General features: G+C 40.6%; 1 protein-coding gene across 1 annotated transcript in view; it reads right to left on the bottom strand.

Moving 5' to 3' along the window:
* The window catches only part of psme3ip1 (proteasome activator subunit 3 interacting protein 1), a 108,046-nt gene that overhangs the window by 5,506 nt on the left and 82,762 nt on the right, over window positions 1-19,778 (bottom strand). Inside the window, exons 5-6 of the mRNA XM_078211021.1 lie at window positions 18,990-19,123; window positions 1,696-1,760 (exon numbers count right to left, since the gene is read on the bottom strand). Coding sequence (XP_078067147.1) covers window positions 1,696-1,760; window positions 18,990-19,123 — 199 coding nt within the window. The remainder of the gene's footprint in view (window positions 1-1,695; window positions 1,761-18,989; window positions 19,124-19,778) is intronic.

Genomic DNA, 19,778 nt, shown 5'->3' with positions numbered 1-19,778 from the left:
GCAGGTTCAATTGAAGCACTCAGAAAATTATCTGAAAAAGAAGAATATGCAGGATTACGGGGGAGGAAGGCAGGGGATTAGTACTAGGAGAATTGCTCATTCGAAGAGCCAGTGCAGACATAGTAGACCAAATGGCCTCCCTCTGCCCAGTAACAATTCTGTGAAGATGATCAGGAGGCTGTTAATACATCCTGGTGACATTCACATGCATAAAATTAAAAATAGTTCCTTTTTCACTCAGCATAGCTAAGGAATGCAGGTGCTAATACTGAGAGAATTTCCTGGTGGTTGACAGGTTGATTGACAGGTCAATTGACAAATTTATGGCTATGACAAGCTGGATCAGGGTCAGGGGTCAAGTTGTCCAACAAGAGAGAAAGAAACACATGATTTGCAAGGGACAGTCAGGTCGGTAGGGACTTGGAAAGTCTGATCTTAAACATAGCTCTGAACTTAAACATAGTGCCAACTGGATTCAACAAGAACACCAATCTGCTAAGTGTACTTAGCTCATGAATAGGAGTCACATTAACAACAAACATCAAAGCAGGCTTCCGTTACAAACTCCAATATGTCTGTAGCACTCAGAGCTGATAGGGAGTGTGACATTGCAAGTGTAGAATGCTTTATTTTCTACGTTAGGAGGATGCATCATGGAGTAAGTTAAAATTTACTCCAATCATTACTCCGTATGCTCACATATTAAACAAACTAACTTGCTTCATTAGTACTCATCAGTCTTCCATCTAAAGAACAGAAGAAAATAGATTGGCATTGGCATGGATTGACATGTGTGGAATTAAAGTATCCAGTTCAATAAAGGAATTTTAATTGTTACAACTCACTGATAGGTTTGCTAATCTACTCATTTCATTTGACTTGCAATTAGCGTGGACAAACTCCTGATATATTTGCTCACACCTGAGGGGAGACACCAATGATGCTGACACCAAACGTGAATATATGTTATATATGAGAGAGCGGGACAGGGAGAGCGACAGAGTGCAGATTTGAAATTTGTAATACCCACCTTCATAGTTGGGCTGTGTGGTACAGGGATACCAGTAGAAACAGAGAAAAGGATCATTAGCATTGAGTGCAATGGAAACCAGAGAGATATTGCTAAATATCACCCAATGATTCAATGGGAAAATATGTACTTAGTATTGTGTTGAGGTACAGAGATTTGAGGTTCCCTAGTTAGTTAGCTGGTCTCACCTGTGCTAGTCAAACAGTAGCCACAACATACCATGAAGTGAGTAGGCAGAAGGACGTGGAAGAAAGAAAACAACGGCCAAGGCTCCTGTCGTAATCATTATCTAGTGAGTACTGCTAGAATGTTGGGTAAACTGATATAATTAAGAGCAGGATCAGATTCGAGTGTGATGCCCGCACTTGGAATGAGATTTGGCCAAAGGTTGTTGAACTAACCCCAGATAGAGAAGAAAGTAGAAAACCTGTTGCTTTTTTGGTGGGAGTGGAGATGTCAGAATAACTGGCTAAACCAGACAAGGTGGAGATCATTTGTAACTGGCGTGCTATGCAATTACAACAAACAGCACCACAACTACAGATGATTATAATCAAAAATTCCTTCATAGCTCATTTTTGATGAATCCTAGTCAGAGGATCACACTACATATCAGGCTGATGCAAAGCATGCACAGCAAAGACAGTTAAGAAATTATCACTTACCATCATGACCACTTCCGTCGACGTTATCTGCCTTCTGTTTTTTGGCTATTTCAGAGCTTGCTGAGCTAGAATAGTGTGACAATGAAATGAAATTGTAAAAAATGAAAGAACATTTTAAATACATGCTTCTCCTTTCCAAGGTCAATAATGTTTTAAAATTCTCGATTAATTTACAAACTACAAGAACAATCACTGTAGTCAGCTATTGCTGTTAAAACAGACAAAGCTATGCCAAAAGGACATAAAGGTGCCCTATGCCAGTTCCTTATATTTAAAAAAAACAATCACTTTATACACTTCTTTATGTTGTGCACAGCTTTGAATAAGTCTACAAATAAGAGCCCTGCAAGGCAAGAATATGCGAACATATCGTGCTCTCTTCCTGTGCAATGCTGGATGTTTCTTACGATGTGGCGATGCCGGCGTTGGACTGGGGTAAGTACAGTAAGAAGTCTCACAAAACCAGGTTAAAGTCCAACAGATCTATTTGGTAGCACAAGCCACAAGCTTTCAGAGCGCTGCTCCTTCATCAGGTGAGTGGGAGTCGTGTTCACAAACAGGGCATATAAAGACACAAACTCAATTTACAAAATAAATTGAACCCAGGATCCCGGTTGAGGCCATCCTCATGTGTGCAGAACTTGGCTATCAGTTTCTGCTCAGCGATTCTGCGTTGTCGTGTATCGTGAAGGCCGCCTTCACTTACCCGAAGATCAGAGGCTGAATGCCCATGACTGCTGTAGGGAACACTTCAGCCGCCAATGCAGAATCGCTGAGCAGAAACTGATAGCCAAGTTCCGCACACATGAGGGTGGCCTCAACCGGGATCCTGGGTTCATGTCACATCCTGGGTTCATGTAATCCCCACGACTTGCCTGGGCTTGCAAAATCTCACTAACTGTCCTGGGTGGAGACAATACACATCTCTTTAACCTGTGCTTAACCCTCTCTCCACTCTCATTGTCTGTACCTTGAAGACTTGATTACCTGTAAAGACTCGCATTCCAACCATTATTTTGTAAATTGAGTTTGTGTCTTTATATGCCCTATTTGTGAACACGACTCCCACTCACCTGATGAAGGAGCAGTGCTCCGAAAGCTTGTGGCTTGTGCTACCAAATAAATCTGTTGGACTTTAACTGGATGTTTCTTAAGCCATTCAGTAACAGTTCAACGTGGAGATCCTTAATCTTCCCTCAGAAAATTAAATGGAAATAACTATGATGGAGATAACTTCATTGATAGAGGCAGTTATTTAAACTTCTTTTTAGGGAATAATTATATATTTAATAAAGGAAGTAAATCCGACGCACACACACAATAGTCTATTGCGAGCACATAAAATAGTAGGAATCACTCTAAGGAATAGGTTGAATCAATATGGGTTTCAAAAGAGAATATCCTGCCAAATAAGATTCTTTCACTCTCTATAGTTTATTTGGATTTTCAAAAGATTTTGACAAGGTCGCACACCAAAGACATCCAATGAAACTAAAATCCAGCATGTGATGGGGATAGTTGGATTTTTAAAAACCATGAAACAGCACACACTTAAAGTATGGTGTCATACAGGGAGAAAGTATAGAATAGAGCAATGCAAGGTTATTACTTCTTACCTACAGAAATGGCGATAATGCAGAAATTAATTGTAAATATTATATTTGTAAACTGCACTAAAATGGGGCGATCAAAAGACATAGAGGATGCAGTTAATAATTTAGAGTTTAGATTTCTTGAGTAGGGAAACAAATGGCAAATTAAATTTAGTTTGAAAAAATGCAATATATTACATAGTGGACCAAAAACTAACCAAATTATAGATGTAAAGTGAAGGAACAGGGTTAGCACAGGGAGATAGAAAGGCACCTGAGAGTAACTGTGCTTTCAATTTTGACAAGATGAGGAGCAGCAATAAAGAAAAGAAATTAGATATTAGGATACAAAGCCAGAACAGTGGCAATGCAGAGGTTTGATACCACATACACTGTCTACAATTTTGGTCATGGCACTTTGCAAAGGACATTTTTAATTAGCTATGGTGTAAAACAGAGCAAGAATGATCCCAAATGTACAGAGGTAACAGCTATAAAATAAAAGTTCTGAAGTCTGGAACTACAATAATTAAAGAAAGACCTCTGGAGGTACAAATGCATATGATATATACACAAGGTGAATCTGGGATATGATTTCTAAGTATGCCAAGGCAGTATACGACTAACCTTAATTTGTAAAAAGTATATGTAAAACAGACCATTTAAAAGTGTTTCATTTTCATGTGCAATAAACATTTGAAATGATCTTGCAGATAAGTAGAGACATTAAAGAAACAGCGTGATGCTGGTATGGATGAAATACAAGGGGGATAGGACAATTGGTCTTTTCTTATGAATTGATGAGCTTTTGTTTAGGCTTTTCAGACCTTAACCAGCTTCCTTTGAATTGATTTAATTGCCAATGGTCAGCGAATTGAACGGTGACATCAGTCCAATAATTTCAACCAGCAGCTGCACATCACCAGAGTTATATCCCATTGGTCACTTCATTTGAGAAATGAGTATTATCTAAATGATAATAATGTCACATTTGTTTATAGCAACTTATTTCAATTGAATAATGGAGGTTTCCTTCAAGCAACAAAGTATTATTCATTTTAGAGAGCATTTCTCCCTGGTCTCAATCAAGTCATGACAATCGGTGACATTTCTGTTGTTGGTTAGGGATTGAAAAGAGGCAGCTAAAATCTGAAAACTCTACTTGAACTGCAGTAACCTGAAACTAGCTTGAACTGGTTAAGCTTAGTTACAAAGGAAATGTTGTAAGGCATAAGTCCTTAGTTAGCCTGAGAGCAATGAGGTTATCTCCAGGACCTTGGGCTAGGGCCAATGACGGTAAGGTACGAAATAAGTGAGGAAATTTGAACCTACAACAAAGAGGCAGCATATCTTGGAAGGGATAACAACAGGATAAGAATGAAAACTTCAGGACCAGCTGCAGCAAAACTCCAGAGACTAATCACGCAAGAGAGGAAGACCCTACGTCTGAAGACGTGGAGCCGGCATCCAGAGGGAAGATGGACGCCTGGTGGACATCTCGGTAATATCTCTCATAGAACAGTACAGCACAGTACAGGCCCTTCGGCCCTCTATGTTGTGCCGAGCTTTGTCTGAAACCAAAATCAAGCTATCCCACTCCCTATCATTCTGGTGTGCTCCATGTGCCTATCCAATAACCACTTGAAAGTTCCTAAAGTGTCCGACTCCACTATCACAGCAGGCAGTCCATTCCACACCCCAACCACTCTCTGAGTAAAGAACCTACCTCGGACATCCCTCCTATATCTCCCACCATGAACCTTATAGTTATGCCCCCTAGTAACAGCTACATCCACCCAAAGAAATAGTCTCTGAACGTCCACTCTATCTATCCCCCTCATCATCTTATAAACCTCTGTTAAGTCGCCTCTCAACCTCCTCCGCTGTAAAGAGAAAAGTCCTAGCTCCCTCAACCTTTCCTCATAAGACCTACCCTCCAAACTAGGCAGCATCCTGGTAAATCTCCTTTGCACTCTCTCCAATGCTTCCACATCCTTCTTATAGTGAGGTGACCAGAACTGCACACAATATTTCAAATGTGGTCTCACGTGAGAACACCATCCACCAGGTACACGGTACATACTCTTGCAACTCGGCCAACGTTGTCTACCTGATCCGCTGCAAGAAAGGATGTCCCGAGGCATGGTACATTGGGGAAACTATGCAGACGCTGCGACAACGGATGAATGAACACCGCTCGACAATCACCAGGCAAGACTGTTCTCTTCCTGTTGGGGAGCACTTCAGCGGTCACGGGCATTCGGCCTCTGATATTCGGGTAAGTGTTCTCCAAGGCGGCCTTCGCGACACACGACGGCGCAGAGTCGCTGAGCAGAAACTGATAGCCAAGTTCCGCACACACAAGGACAGCCTCAACCGGGATATTGGGTTCATGTACCACTATTTGTAACCCCCACAGAGTTTCACTGGCTGTCTTGTCTGGAGACAATACACATCTTTTTAGCCTGTCTTGATGCTCTCTCCACTCATGTTGTTTTGTTTCTTAAAGACTTGATTAGTTGTAAGTATTCGCATTCCAACCATTATTCATGTAAATTGAGTTTGTGTCTTTATAAGCTCTGTTTGTGAACAGAATTCCCACTCACCTGAAGAAGGGGCTTGCAGCTCCGAAAGCTTGTGTGGCTTTTGCTACCAAATAAACCTGTTGGACTTTAACCTGGTGTTGTTAAACTTCTTACTGTGACTATCCCCGTGGACAGTGAGGACCCAAAGATCAAAGCCAAAGGCTCTGCAATCTCATCCCTTGCCTCCCAAAGAATCCTAGGATATATCTCATCTGTCCCAGGGGACTTATCGACCCTCAGGTTTTTCAAAATTGCTAATACATCTTCCCTCAGAACATCTACCTCCTCCAGCCTATCAGCCTGTATCACACTCTCATCCTCAAAAACATGGCCCCTCTCCTCGGTGAACACTGAAGAAAAGCATTCATCGCCTCTCCTATCTCTTCTGACTCCATGCACAAGTTCCCACTACTGTCCTTGACCGGCCCTAATCTCACCCTGGTCATTCTTTTATTTCTCACATAAGAGTAAAAAGCCTTGGGGTTTTCCTTGATCCGACCCGCCAAGGACTTCTCATGCCCCCTCCTAGCTCTCCTAAGCCCTCATATTTGGTGATTACTCAGGAATTGCCATGGGAACCAATGGGAGTGTATTTTAGACTGCATAGTTTTGATACAAACTGCATGATTTATGTTGTACACTGCCTAACAACGATATATAATAAATTGAATTACTAATAGAAACAGGATTGCCTCCTTTTCTCTTTGTACCAAGCTGATATCTGAGGCCGGTAAGATACGGACAACACTGTAATCAAGTGTGTGACCGGGAGATAAGATTGAGTCTGTCACAGCCAAACTGACAACACATGAATGGTGGAGGCAAAACACAGTCAAACTTTTCAAAAGCAATAACACTTCCAAAAACACTTTCACTGGATAATTCCTTGAACATCCATTACAAAATAGAATGATTATTATGGAAGCAATTAACCACCTTGCCCTGGACAACACTGCAGGAAAATAATCAATGTCGCAGTTCTGATCAGGGTATCATAAGGGGGGATGTCACTGGGGACTGTAGGGATAAAAGAGATCAAAGTGGCTGCAGAACTGTGTAAATTTCTTGCAATGATTCTCTAAGTTATTCCAATCCCAAAGTAATTCCTTCTCTCTCCCCCACTTGTATGCAATGGATGATCATTTCTATTTGCATGGGGAGATTAAACAAATGAGGAAAAAAATGACAAAATTCTTAACACTTATTAAACCTGCGGAGGAAGAATCAGTTAACCCTTTATCATTAGCAGACTTGCAGCATCTAGAGCAAACTGGCTTCAGATAAATTAAAACAATGGACAACTGAGTAAAGGCACAACAACAGGCAGACCAGAATGTTGTGGAAGATGTTTTCAGATGAGACAAAGTAAGGTGATTTCAGACAGGATAGCTGTTGTGCATTAAGCTGGAGCGAGGGTGGGTGGCAGTGTCCAACAGACACTGCTTAGCCTTATGCAAGAAGAATGGCCATGTTGAAATGCTGGATGCAGGCAGTGTCTATAGAATCAAACCTAGTGTTCATGGGCAGAGGAAAGGGATGGGAAGGAAATATCTTTATGGGAATCAAGTTGAAACTAAACCATACATAGAATCCCTACAGTGCAGAAGGAATCCATTTGGTCCATCGAGCCTGCACTGACAACAATCCAAACCAGGCCCTATTCCCATAATCACACATATTTATCCTGCTAATCACCCTGATACTAAGGGGCAATTCAGCATGGCCACTCAACATAACCGACACATCTTTGGACTGTGGGAGGAAACCAGAGCACCCGGAGGAAACCCACGCAGACACGGGGAGAATGTGCAAACTCCACACAGTGACCCGAGGCCGGAATTGAACCCGGGTCCCTGGGGCTGTGAGGCAACAGTGCTAACCACTGTGCCACCATGCCGCCCATACATACCAAGATGATTGATAACAATAAGCTTTTAAACGGATGCTTTGCTTTCAAGATGCTAAAACATACAAGGCTATGGGCCAAGTGCTGGAAAATGAAATTAGAATAGTTATGGGGTTGTTTTTGATGTAGACTTGTATCACTCTGGTTTGGTCACTCACATCCACCTTTGTCAGAAGCACAGTTAATATTAGAGAATGTGCATTTTTTTTTGTTTGTTTGCAGAGCAGCAAGTCGATGAAAAATAACTTGGCTAATAACAGTGCTGGTGACATGGCACTCTATCATTGCTTCAGTGATTGAGACAGCAATACTGCCTAGAGCCATCAGCTTGTAAAACCACACAGCTAGGCAATAGCACATAAAGGGTAGTTGAAAGGTTCCCGTGCTCACTGACAATCTAACTAAAATTAAAATTGCTCAAAATGTATTTATAATACAATCCTTTTGCACCTTTTTACCCTCAATTCACAATAGAACAGTTTTACTATGGAAGAAAATCAAATGATCTGAGCTAAAACACTTAATAATTGAACCAAATCAGTGACTATGTAGCAAACTATCACCAATTCTGAGATAAAGGCAAAATACTATGGGAAGATGAAGGGTCTGAGATAGGGTCATCCTGACTCGAAACATTAGTTCTATTCTCTCTCCACAGATGCTTTCAGACCTGCTGAAATTTTGGGGCATTTTCTGTTTTTGTGTCACCAATTCTGCCTTGTTGGACTTAGCAGTGCCATTTTAATTGTACAAAGAGCCTCCATGCCTCTGGGTTCTGGGTTTCATGAAAAATAACTCAAGTTCATAATTATTTTGAACTTATTCACTGTGTGTCAGTCTTTTTATTTCTCAGCAGAACAATGGCTATATATAGCTTTAAACACAGGCAAAAAAAAACACAACTGTGATTCTGATTGATTTCTGAATCACCAGCAATAGGAAATGCACACAACCAAAAATTATTTGACATTTTGCTTGCAGTTTTGCCATTGCATGATACATTTCATCCACCTCGAGGCAACCTCTGAAGCACCATAGCCTGTTCTGCAAGAAAGATCAGGCCTCTTTACCTTCACATTTGACACCCCTTTTTCATTTACCTCTTTCACAAACTGTATTATTCAGAAGGTTTAACTGCAGGTAGAGCACTTTCATCACCTCTGCTTTCATGCCAATGAAACAACTTGTCTTTCTCTTTTGTCTATGAAGACCTGTTTATAGGTCATCTCCTTCTCTCAAGTTTGTAGTATGGCACAAAGTGTCAAATCAATTGGACCCTTTTACTTTATGGATCTCTAACAATTGACAGGTAGTATTCAATTGGTTAAGCTTTAGACGGATTTTGTTTGTACAAAAGATTGTGTGTGTAACAATTATGCAGTCTAGCAACAAAAAAAGTCACATCTGCATACAACTTCATCCCCTCCTCCAGGCTACCTGTCATATATTTGGTTGATAAGGTGACTGCACTTCCATCTGTCTCGGACACTTTGCAGCTTCAGTGTTGAGGTTATAGCCCTCTGAAGAATCTGGCCTTTTCACATCTTCCCTCTCCTGCTCAAAATTTAACAAATGGAGTTTTTTTCTCTGCTCATCTCATCATCAGAGCAGAGCTGCAAAGAATCATCCAGACACGAAATGTTGGCTCTGTTCTCTGTCCACAGATGCTGTCAGACCTGCTGCGATTTTCCAGCATTTTCTGTTTTTGTATGGTAGTACAGCTGGTTTTGATATTGGATCAGCCACCTAGATGTTGAGAATTCAAATCCAACCATGCCAAGTGACTTATAAACTGGCACCAAGGAGTAAAAAAGTGATCATGAAATCACTGGATTGGCAGAAAAACCAAACTGATTCATGAATATTCTTCAGCTAACACATTAACCCAGACTCACTTTAAATGGTGGTTGTATCTTAATATCCTCAGGAGGTGTCTAGCACACTCATCAGTTGCGAAAGTAATAACTACAAATCTCATCACTGCCACCCCAGGGGAATTAGGGATGCTCACCCCCTGAGAAAACATTTAAAATATGTAATGGATCTTAAGTGTTCTGTTTATTTACTTAGAACACAGCACAATGCAGTTTCTGAGCGGCACATACAACTATTTCTGTTTTCATTTGTTGTTTAACACAGAAACTAGAAGCAGCTGTAGGCCTTTCGGCCTGTTGAGCCTGCTCCACCATTCATTTTGATCATGGCTGATCTTCGAATTCAATATCCTGACCTGCCCTTCCCCCATATTCCTTGGTCCCTTTAGCCCCAAGAGCTATATCTAATTTCTTCTTGAAATCAGACAATGTTTTGGCCTCAACTACTTTCTGGGGTAGTGAATTCCACACATTCACCATCCTCTGGGTGAAGAAATTTCTCCTCACCTTAGTTCTAAAAGGTTGACACCTTATCCTCAAACTATGATGAGCCTTTTTCCTCGGATGGTGATGGCTAACACGAGGGGACATAGTTTTAAGTTGAGGGGTGAGAGATATAGGACAGATGTTAGAGGTAGGTTCTTTACTCAGAGAGTAGTAAGGGCGTGGAATGCCCTGCCTGCAGCAGTAGTGGACGCGTCAACATTAAGAACATTCAAATTGTTACTGGATAAACATATGGATGATATTGGAATAGTGTAGATTAGCGGGGCTTTAGATTGGTTTCACTGGTCGGCGCAACATCGAGGGCTGAAGGGCCTGTACTGCGCTGTAATGTTCTATGTTCTATGAGTTCAGGATTCCCTATTATCGGGAACATTCTTTCTGAATCTACACTGTTTAACCCTTTAGAATTTTAAAAGTTTCTATGAGATCCACTCTCACTCTTCTAAACTCCAGCAAACATAATCCTAACTGACTTAGTCTCTCCTCATATGACAGACCCGTCATCCCAGGAATCAGTCTGGTAAACCTTCGCTGTACACCCTCTATAACAAGGGCATCCCTTCCTCAGAGAAGGACACCAAAACTGCACATAATACTCCAGGTGTGGCCTCATCAATACCCTATAAAATTACAGCAAAACATCCCTATCCCTATACTCCAATCCTCTTGCTGTGGAGGCTTCTTTGCTGCCTGTGCATTTACTTTCAGCAGCCGATGCACGAGGACACCAAAGACTCGCTGAGTACCCACCTCTCTCAATTTACATCCATTCAAGTAATAATTTGTGTTCCTATTATTGCTACCAAAGTGGATAACCTCACATTTATCCACATTATACTGCATCTGCTATGCAGATGCCCACACACTCAGCCTGTCCAAATCATGCTGAAGCATCTCTGCATCCTCCTCACAGCTCACCCTCCCAACATTGTATCATCTACAAATTTGGAGATAATACATTCAGTTCCCTCTTCCACATCATTTAATATATAATGTGAACAGTGGAGTTCTAGCACAGATGCCTGCGGAACCCCAATAGTCACTGACTGCCAATCAGAAAAAGACCCATTTATGCCAACATTTTGCTTTCTATTTGCTAACCAACTTTCTATCCATCTCAAGGCATTACCTGCAATCCCATGTGCTTTAACTTTACTTAGTAGTCTGTTATGTGAGACTTTGTATAAAGCCTCCTGAAAGCCGACATAAACTACATCCACTGGTTCTCCTCGGTCAACTGTACTAGTTACATAGTTACATCCTCAAAGAATTCCAACAGATTTGTCAAGCATGATTTCCCTTTTGTAAATCCATGTTGATGTTGTCTGATTATACCACTGTCTTCCAAATACTGAGTTATGAAATCCTTGATAATGGACTCGAGTAACTTACCCAGTACCAATGTTAGGCTCACTGGTCTATAGATCCCTGTTTTTTCTCTACCTCACTTTTTGAATAGCAGACTTACATTTGCTAGCCTCCAATCTGTAGGAACCAGTCGAGAGTCCAAAGAATTTTGGAAAATAACCACCAATTGGATCTATTTCCAGGGCCACTTCTTAAGTATTCTGGGATGAAGATTATCAGGACCTGGAGATTTATCCACCTTCAATTTCCCCAAAACTTTTTCTCTACTAATGCTGATTTCCTTCAGCTCTTCACTAAAACTGCAGACATTCAATGGCATTTCACATTAATTTCAGTTCTAAAAGTAAACTTAATATAATGGAGTTCAAGACTTACAAAAAAAAAATCACCCGAATGGAATATAGAATTTGGTGCTTTCCTGAAAGGTTCTAAATTACCATGAACAGCTGATGAAAGGAAAAGTAGATTGCTACAAAAGCATCTTTAGCTTCTGGTGAGTCACCGCAAAGTAGATCCAAATATCTATCAATCAAATATCTATCAATCATTAACAGTTTCTTAACCACAAAGAATACAAATTAATTTGGTAAAAACACCATATGGTGACGTGCTAAGTTAGACAGGTCAGGTAGCACCTTGGTCTGTGCACAGCTGTATTCTATATGACTGGCTTTGGCTTTTTGCAGTGCAAAAAAAATAAAACCAAGCAAACATCCCACTTCTAATCTCTGATAACAATGACCTCTGCTGGAAGATACTATGTATAAACGGGATGAGGCCCAGTTGTGGCAGTCAAAGTGATTTATCAAATCAATTTCAAAGCAACACATGAAGAATGGTCTCTTAGACTCTTGGGTCACTGTATGCGTGGTGTGCGCGCATTCTCCCCATGTCTGCATGGTTTTCCTCCGGGTGCTCCGGTTTCCTCCCACAGTCCAAAGATATGCGGGTTAGATTGATTGGCCATTCTGAATTGACCCTTAGTATCAAGGGGACTAGCTAGGGTAAACCCATGGACTTGAGTGGGATTGTGGTCGGTGCAGACTCAATGGGCCAAATGGCCTCCTTCTGCATTGTAGGGATTCTATGACTCTAAGAATTAGAGAAACTACTGCAGTAGTGAAACCATACCCCAAAATAAGTCTGTTCCTTCCAGGGGAGAAAATAATTGGGAGATAAGCAGCTCAGTGCAGTTGGTGCTGCAGCAATCTCTATGCACTGAATGAATGCTGTGAGCCTTGCAAAACTTACAGCATCACTAAATAGTGGAAAGTCAGAAGCAGGCACACAGACCATTGCGCCAATGCCACTCACTACTGGGACAATCCCAATGAATCTCTCAGCCCGTCTCTCTTCTCAATTTATCTATTGATTATACAATTATATTCCTCCCTCCAGAAATGAGTTTATATCTCTCCGCCCTAAATTGCATCTGTCAGTTTTCTGTACTGTTCGGATATCTTTGACAGAAATTTTGCGCCAAACATTTGTCTGTTTTTGTGTCACTGGCAAATTTGAATATTTTGATTGCTGTGCTATAACATTCTCTGAATTAAGCAACACCTACTAGTCTAGGATTCTTCACTGGAGAAGTTGATTTTACCAACTGCTTGGAACTGTAATTCTCCTTCTCAGTGGCTTAAATAGTTCCTCCAACAGATACCCTGTTACTCATTTTTTCCATTACACCTGATATTAGGTGACTCTAGTACTGTTTTACTCTGACTGAATCTTTCCTTTAATAGCAACATCCTTCACAGTATTAAAATGATCAGCTAACTCCATAAAACGCACTTTTCTGAACAACATATCCTTTATCCAAAACCCCCTAGGCTGACTACATTTCAGATAATTTTGGTTTTTTGGATACCACGTTACAAAGGTCTAAGCCTAGTCTAACTATAGTCTAATTTAAATAAAATGGCTAGAGAAGTAAGATGTTCCACTGAATAGTAGGTCAGGTGTAGTCGGCTTGGGTTGTATCAGCTCAGGTCACAGACTTTCTAGCGAAAGATCGATGAGCTTCAATAGAACTACAGTTTTTGCGTGTTAAGTTTTCAGATTTACAAATAAAGGATACTCAACCTGCATTTGTACAAGTTTTACTTTCTCACTTAATTATCCTAGTTTTATCTCCCAGTGGAAATATTGGAAAGGCCGTGTTTAATAACTAGTTTGTTCAGTTATGTGTCATGATCAAGAAATCGAAGTATATCAATTAACCCAATATATCTGCTCAAAAGTAGTCACTGTAGGACATCAATATTACACCATGTGGGCCTTTGTCTGTCACTGTGTCCTTACTTGACAAATGAAATATACCACGTGGCCCTAGTCCTGTGCAAAGTGCTGAGAAGTCAGTCACAGCTGAGCAGATCAGAGTATGGAACAATTATACTCCCCAGCCATGAAAACTATTGTTATTACTCGAGTTAGAAGGCCCAACAGTGTGAAGTTTTTTTTAAAGTTTATTTATTAGTGTCACAAGTAGGCTTACATTAACACTACAATTAAGTTACTGTGAAAAACCCCTAGTTACCACACTCCAGCACCTGTTTAGGTACACTGAGGGAGAATTTACTGTGGGAGGAAATCAGAGCACCCAGAGGAAACCCACGCAGTCACGGGGAGAACGTACAGACTCTGCACAGACAGTGAGCCAAGCCGGGAATTGAACCCGGGTTCCTGGCGCTGTGAAGCAGCAGCGCTAACCACTGTGCCACGGTAAGTGAAGTGAAGTGAAGTGAAACAGTTTAAGGTCTCAAGCTATAGTTCTGTGTCTTAAATTGTTTTAGTCTTTTAACTTCAGCCTTAAAGAGAATAGTTACGTAACTTTTAAAGTTACGTAACAGGCCTATGCATTAATTTGGATTTGTAACTTTGGAATCAGGTTCTATATTCGGTTTTTGTAGTTACATAGTTCGCGTGACTTTTATTTCTTATGAACATGTATTAATTGAATCAGTCATTCGGTAACGTGCATCTTGCTATCTCAACTTTAACACACTGATCATCTCTAAGCACTGATTTAGTAAATATTGCCGTGGTTTTATAGTTGCTATATTAGTTTAAGATTGCGTTGCACCTCTTGGACTCTTTAGTTTTTTAAGTAACTTGCTCCAGGCATCAGCAGTCACCAGAAAGTCACTAATAGGTGTTTGAACTCTCTATTGGCATTTTGTGATACGGGGGCCAAAGTATTAATCATTAGGGAGTGATAACATATATCCTCTTATCACAAATAAGCAGACACACACATTACCTACTGGTGGCTTGTTATCTTAACGGAAAGCAATAAACTGAATAAAAGCTGTAATGAGAAGAATACTTCCACAAGTGATTGATATCTTAGGGAACCAGTCAGGAGTTAATAGGAAGTGACATTAATAAAGTGATCATCACCCTTAAGAGACCAATCATGCACAACTTAATCAATTAGGGACTGAACTTGCATTGACTGGACCAGAACTCACGGATGCTACCGAGTATGCACAGAAGTACTGGTTAGCAAAGGCTAATAAAGCACATGGCATGAAGAAGCAAGATGACAGACAGGCTTCAGCCAACAGACCAAGAAAGTGCCACAGTCAATTGGAAGTCGAGAGCTGGTGTTCCAAAGGCAACTAACTGCTTTTACTGCCTTTACTCTGTATTGCATTATTGTACTTATTGCAATTAACTTAATAAATTCTGTGAAACTTGTGACAATGTACTTTTACCAAAGTGGTCTGTCGCTAGTCAGAACTGCAGGCTTCTTTTAGATCAGCCCTCCCAACTCAGTCTAACAATTATAATTGTCTTACAATTAGAATGAGCCCCAGATCTTTATGGAAAAGAAACAATGGCATTAAAATACTAAAATCACAAACTTCTAAAATAAATATATTTAATGCTAATAATTGTTTCCGTGGATAAATTACAAAATATCAATAGAAACTGGACAAATGGCATGCAAGATTCCTTCACCAGCAAAATGAAAACACTAATTTTATCAAATGTAATTTGATGCAGAATATTCAACGGAATTGGAAATATAAACGAACAAATTATGGAAAATCGCACCTGTAAACCATACCTAATAATTTTCTGTATTGATTAACAGTATAATATAGTAGTGAAAATTGCTAGGATACAATTTTGAACATATTAAACATAAAGCCCCATAATAAATGTACGGTTATCGCCCATTTTCAGCATGGGACAATAACGTTATCTTCTGAAATAATCCTACACCAGTACCAGTTTAATTTAAATTGGAGAAATAGGAAGGATTGGGGAATTCATGCCATCTCAATTATTTGTAGATCACATATTGGTAGGAGAATTCCACAATTCACTCAGTAGAGCAAACCCTTACAGTCCTCTGTGAGACCGCTTGAAAAAAAACATTCTCTGAAAGGCAATGATATCATTTCATTCCTTCAGGTATTTTTCAATAGTTGGGTTGAGGGCTGATTTTCCAGGTCAGTATGGAGTCTCACTTGCCAACTGCAGGCATCCTGAAATCATGGGCAACACACTTGGAACTCTCCAAAACATTTGGCCTGGCAAATTGCTCTCTCCACCAGCCCCTCAAACTGGGTATTGTAACCCAAAGTAACCTGGAGTTTTGTATATGCTCAAATATGGTGGAATGTATTCCCAAGTCTCAATTGAAAATAGGGAAAAACAGAGGAAACTGAATCAGCTTGACATCCCCCTATGGGCTGCCTATCACTTGCAACCTCCACTTGTACAAATGTTCCATTATCCGCGAGAAGCTACACCCTTCAATTACAATTCAACAAATTGTCACCGGCAATTATGTTAATTGTTGTACAAGAGAAACCAGAATATGGAGCCAAACTGATATGAATCAACACACTAAAGCAGCTACACAAAAAAAAAATAATGGCTGAAGAAAATGACACACTGTACCCAGGACATAATAGCCTGCAGTCAATGAAATATCCACCCCCACTACTCTCCGTTGCTGCAGGTGGGAGGAAGATGCTGCAGCACCAGATCCCAATGCACTGGAACCAAAGCATCACGTTTCAAAGAGGATAATCAGCATAATGGATAATTGCAGCAGCTGTGTTCAATTGAGAGCTCCACCATTGAAACTAGTTATGACTATTCATTTCACACGTGAAAAAAACGGTTGCTGCATCTTCAACAGTGACAGTAATAATTAGATAGAATGTCAGCTTCAAAACTTCCTTTTTAAAAATAAGTTATGTTCTTATTTTTCTTCCCTTCCTCTCTGCACCACCCACTATCTCTGTCTGAACAAGGGGTCTATATCAAACAGGGGATAGGAGGGAGGGATCAGACAGGAACAGGTGGCCTGGCCTAGACCAGGCCTTTGCCCCAGACCAGGCCTTTGCCCCAGACCAGGCCTTTGCCCCAGACCAGGCCTTTGCCCCAATCCTCAGGCATGGTCACAACTCTTCTTTCCATTCTCTCCAAAAATCATTTCTGTTCAGAATCCTTGTAAGTAGACGTGTTTATTTATTGGAATTATATTATCAAATCTGAATTTATTGGATATTTATGTAACATTACAATACTTAATAGCTTATAGTCATATGTCATTTATAATACCTATTGATTGATCTGAAATTGTAATCTTGGAATAATCCACATATTGAAGGAAGAAGCATAGGAGAATCATTAGAAATTTCAACTTAACTTCTATCAAAAGAACATTGGTTCATTAATGCAGTCAAAAACAGGGTTACAAATGTGAGACTTGAAAAAAGTTTTAAAATGTTTCCTCTAACTTAAGGTAAAACAGAGTGCCCTTAAGAGGGAGATGGCAATCGTGCTGAACTCAGCTTGAAACAGGCCCATTTGATTAAGTTGCCATGGGAATGGAAGCCCAGGTTGAAACTCTTAAAAACTCAAGTGTCATTTTTCACAGTAAAACAGAAAATACTGGAAAAACTCAGCAAGCCTGGCACAGCATCTGTGCAGAGAGAAAATAGAGTTAATATTTCGAGTCCTTGTGACTCTTCTTCAGAGTTAAAGAGGAAGAAACATGTTGGATTATGCACTGTTAAGAGGGGGTGGAGCATCTGGAACAGAATAGAGGGTCAGTGATTGGCAGGAGCTAGGAGAGATTGCAACAAAAATGTGAAGGTCATGAGACAGAAAGCATTAATAACAAGAGAAGTGCTAATAGTAGCATAAAGGTAAAATATCAGAAAATGTTAATGGAAGAATAAAGGTCCGTGTTCAGTGAAACCAAAACTTTAGAACCCAGCACCTCATCTTCTGAATAGGCACATTACAGCCCTCAGGACTAAACTTTGCGTTCAACAACATTAGACTGTGACCTTTCTCTTCCACTTGAAGCTTTTTATGCCCCAAACATTTTGGGTCCCAATGCAAAAAGCACCTTCCCCACTGGGCCATCGGTCATTTGTTAAGTTTTCTGTTTTTTTTTCCATATTCCAGCATCCGCAGCATTTTGCTTTTATTGTGTCAGTTTTACGCAGAAGGGCAGCTGGTCTTGCTGGACACAAGTGGTTTTGGAGCTGTACTCTTCCAGACAAGTGGAGAATATTCCATCACACTCCTGACTTGTGCCTTATAGATGATGGACAGACTTTGGGAAATTAGGAGGCGAGTTACTCGCCACACAATTCCCAGCCTCTGACCTGCCCTTGTAGCCACAGTATTTATATGGCTGGCCCTTTTCAGTTTGTGGTCAAAGATAATTCCCAGGATGTTGTTAGTGTGGGGCTCAGTGATGGTAATGCCATTGACCATCAAATACAGATGGTTAGATTTTCTCTTGTCGGAGATTATCATCGCCTATCACTTGTTTGCTGCATATTTACTTGCCTCTTATCAACCCAAGCCTGAAGGTTGTCTAGGTCTTGCTTCACAAACTGCTTCAGTATGTGAACTGTTGCAATGGTGCTGAACATTGTGTAATCATCAGCAAACGTCCCTACTTCTGACCTTATGGTAAAAGGAAGGTCACTGATTAAGCATCTAAGGATGTTTGGGCAGGCTCCTGTAGCAATGTTCTGGGGCTGAAATGTTTACCTTCCAACAACTAAAATCATCTTCCTTATGCAGAAGTCTCCAAGCGAGTTGCTGGACTATTGCTGGATTGTTGGCTAGGGTTCTTGAACTTCATCATAACACAATGAGTGACAAGTCACAACTCAACTTTAATACTCCCTGTAGTCGAAGAGCCTGGCAATTGACATCATTGCGGCTCACGCATGAATAATATTCTGTACTGAAAGATGGAAATAACGAGGAATTAATAAACAGTAAAGATGGAAGAAATTTGTTGAAACAAATAAACCTTACCATGAAGCTTGGTCAGTTCCACAATTATTCGGGATCATTGTGAATATTAGGCCATACTGCAAAATCTTACTTCAAATTGCTTGCATTATTATACTTTCAGAACTAGGTTCTGTCCCTCATTAATGTTGCTTCCTAAAAGGACACTACTAACCTTTTGCGTTTTACAGCTCCAGCTAACAGCTTTGCTTGAGAGAACTTGCTCTTGTTTTCCACTGGCTTAGCAGCCACTTTCTTCTCGGCATCTTTTTTAGATTCTGTATTTGCTGCAAGTTTTGTGCGGGCACTGTTAGTTCCCCGTTAAGGATCAACAAGGACTTTGGAGCCAATTCTGCATTACATTTCAGGGAATTTCCCAAGGCTTATGCTCAAGAAGTTTCAGAAGGTGAGCAACGAGAAACTACTGGCTTTACAGCCTGCAGATGACATATCACAGAAATGTATAGGAATGGTAAATCAAATGAAACATAAAGTAGGACACGACAGCATAAGTTCAAACTAGTAAAAGACAAATTCAGGAACGGTCTTCACACAGAAGTGATTAATACATACAGCAGTAGCAATATATTCTGGCTGCTGAAAATCTAAAATGTAAACAGAAAATGATGATCAAACAGTATTTGTGGAGAGATAATGGGCAGAATTTAATGCCTCACCCGCCGAGACAACTTTGGGGGTGGAGGTCTGCGCGATCCCAACCCATCCTCTCTCCAATCAAGTCCAGGGCTTGTGAACAGCCTTACCACCTGGAAGCCAATCGAGTCCCCTCAGTGGCCACTTACAAGGCCTTATCCTGTCACTGCTGGTATTCAGGCAGTGGTGGGCGGGGCACTCAACATCCAAGGGGGCTGCCCAGCAAACCGTTTTGGGCTTATCATTATCTTAAGAGAGGGGGGCTCATTCACGGGCACTCTGTGCCCAATCAAGGGACCCAGCATCGGGA

This window comes from Mustelus asterias, chromosome 4 (genome assembly GCF_964213995.1).
Source record: "Mustelus asterias chromosome 4, sMusAst1.hap1.1, whole genome shotgun sequence".
NCBI classification, from domain to species: Eukaryota; Metazoa; Chordata; class Chondrichthyes; order Carcharhiniformes; family Triakidae; genus Mustelus; species Mustelus asterias.
This window is presented reverse-complemented; position numbering and strand designations above follow the sequence as displayed.